Here is a 1,123-nt window from a genome sequence, read left to right as displayed (position 1 = left end):
AGGATACAGCAAAAAACCCCCACAAAAATAAAACAAGCCAACAATCTAAAAAACAAAATAAACGGCTTCTTGGTCATTGCTTGAGCACCTCCTGTGACAACACTTGGATAGCTCTGATAGAAAGTTTTGGAAAAGGATATGGGCTTTAGAGTCAGAATCCTGGGTTCTAGGACTGGTGACACTTATTGGCTGTGTAAGTCTGGGCAACTCTTGATGCTTCTCAGAGCCCTCATCATTCAGCTTAACATCAGAACATCAGCTGCATTCCCACAGAGCTGGGCACTGTGCTGGGGATGGGAATGGAAGGCATCAGCTTGCAAGGAGCTTACACAGTTCCCTGTGGAGACCCAGAAACAGCTCATTTCACCATAAGATGCTCTGTGTGACACAGAAGGACCCATACATGCCATGGGAAAAGAGAGGAAGGCAATTGGCTGGGGTGTCTGGGAAAGGTTTTCTTGAGCAGAGTCTTCAGGTGGCTTTGAGGAACAATGCCAGAGGTCCACAGCAGAAGCGAAGCTCCTGGTCTACAGGAGCCCCCAGGAACCTGAAACTGCAGGACAGAGTGCAGGGGAAGACACTCACCGGGGGGCAGCTGGAGATACCACCACTGCCGAAGAAGAACTCATCCTTGTGCACAACTATGGAGGTGTGCCTGTCACACACAGAGAGACACAGTGAGCCAGAAAACTTAGTATTTGAGTAAAAGCAAACACCATGGTGCAGTGAGAATAATTTCTGCCCAAGGATAGGACTGTGGTGACCAGCCTTATAAAACCAACCAACCAAAGGTATGAGTATGGTAAATGCCACAGATCATGGGTGTTCAATCTTGGCACTACTGACATTTGAGGCTGGATAGCCCTTTGTTGTTCAGGGCTGTCCTGTGCACTCTAGGCTGTTGAGCAGCATCCCTGCCTCTATCCACAAGATGCCAGTAGCATCTTCCTCCCTGTGTGACAACCAAAAATGTCTCCGGACATAGTTAAATGTCCCAGGGTGAGAGAGCAAAATAAGTCCTGATGGAGAACCACTGCTTTACGGCTTAAAGATTTATAGCATGCCGGGTGCGGTGGCTCAAGCCTGTAATCCCAGCACTTTGGGAGGCTGAGGCGGGTGGATC

General features: G+C 48.8%; 1 protein-coding gene across 1 annotated transcript in view; it reads right to left on the bottom strand.

Annotated features, from left to right (window-relative positions):
- The window catches only part of DESI1 (desumoylating isopeptidase 1), a 27,110-nt gene that overhangs the window by 7,570 nt on the left and 18,417 nt on the right, over nucleotides 1–1,123 (bottom strand). The window contains exon 2 of the mRNA XM_017510332.2: nucleotides 586–655. Within this exon, the coding sequence (XP_017365821.1) occupies nucleotides 586–655 (70 nt within the window). The remainder of the gene's footprint in view (nucleotides 1–585; nucleotides 656–1,123) is intronic.

The sequence above is a fragment of the Cebus imitator genome, unplaced genomic scaffold, assembly GCF_001604975.1.
Source record: "Cebus imitator isolate Cc_AM_T3 unplaced genomic scaffold, Cebus_imitator-1.0 Scaffold435, whole genome shotgun sequence".
NCBI classification, from domain to species: domain Eukaryota; kingdom Metazoa; phylum Chordata; class Mammalia; order Primates; family Cebidae; genus Cebus; species Cebus imitator.
Note: the sequence above shows the minus strand (reverse complement) of the source record. Positions and strands in the feature narration are given on the sequence as shown.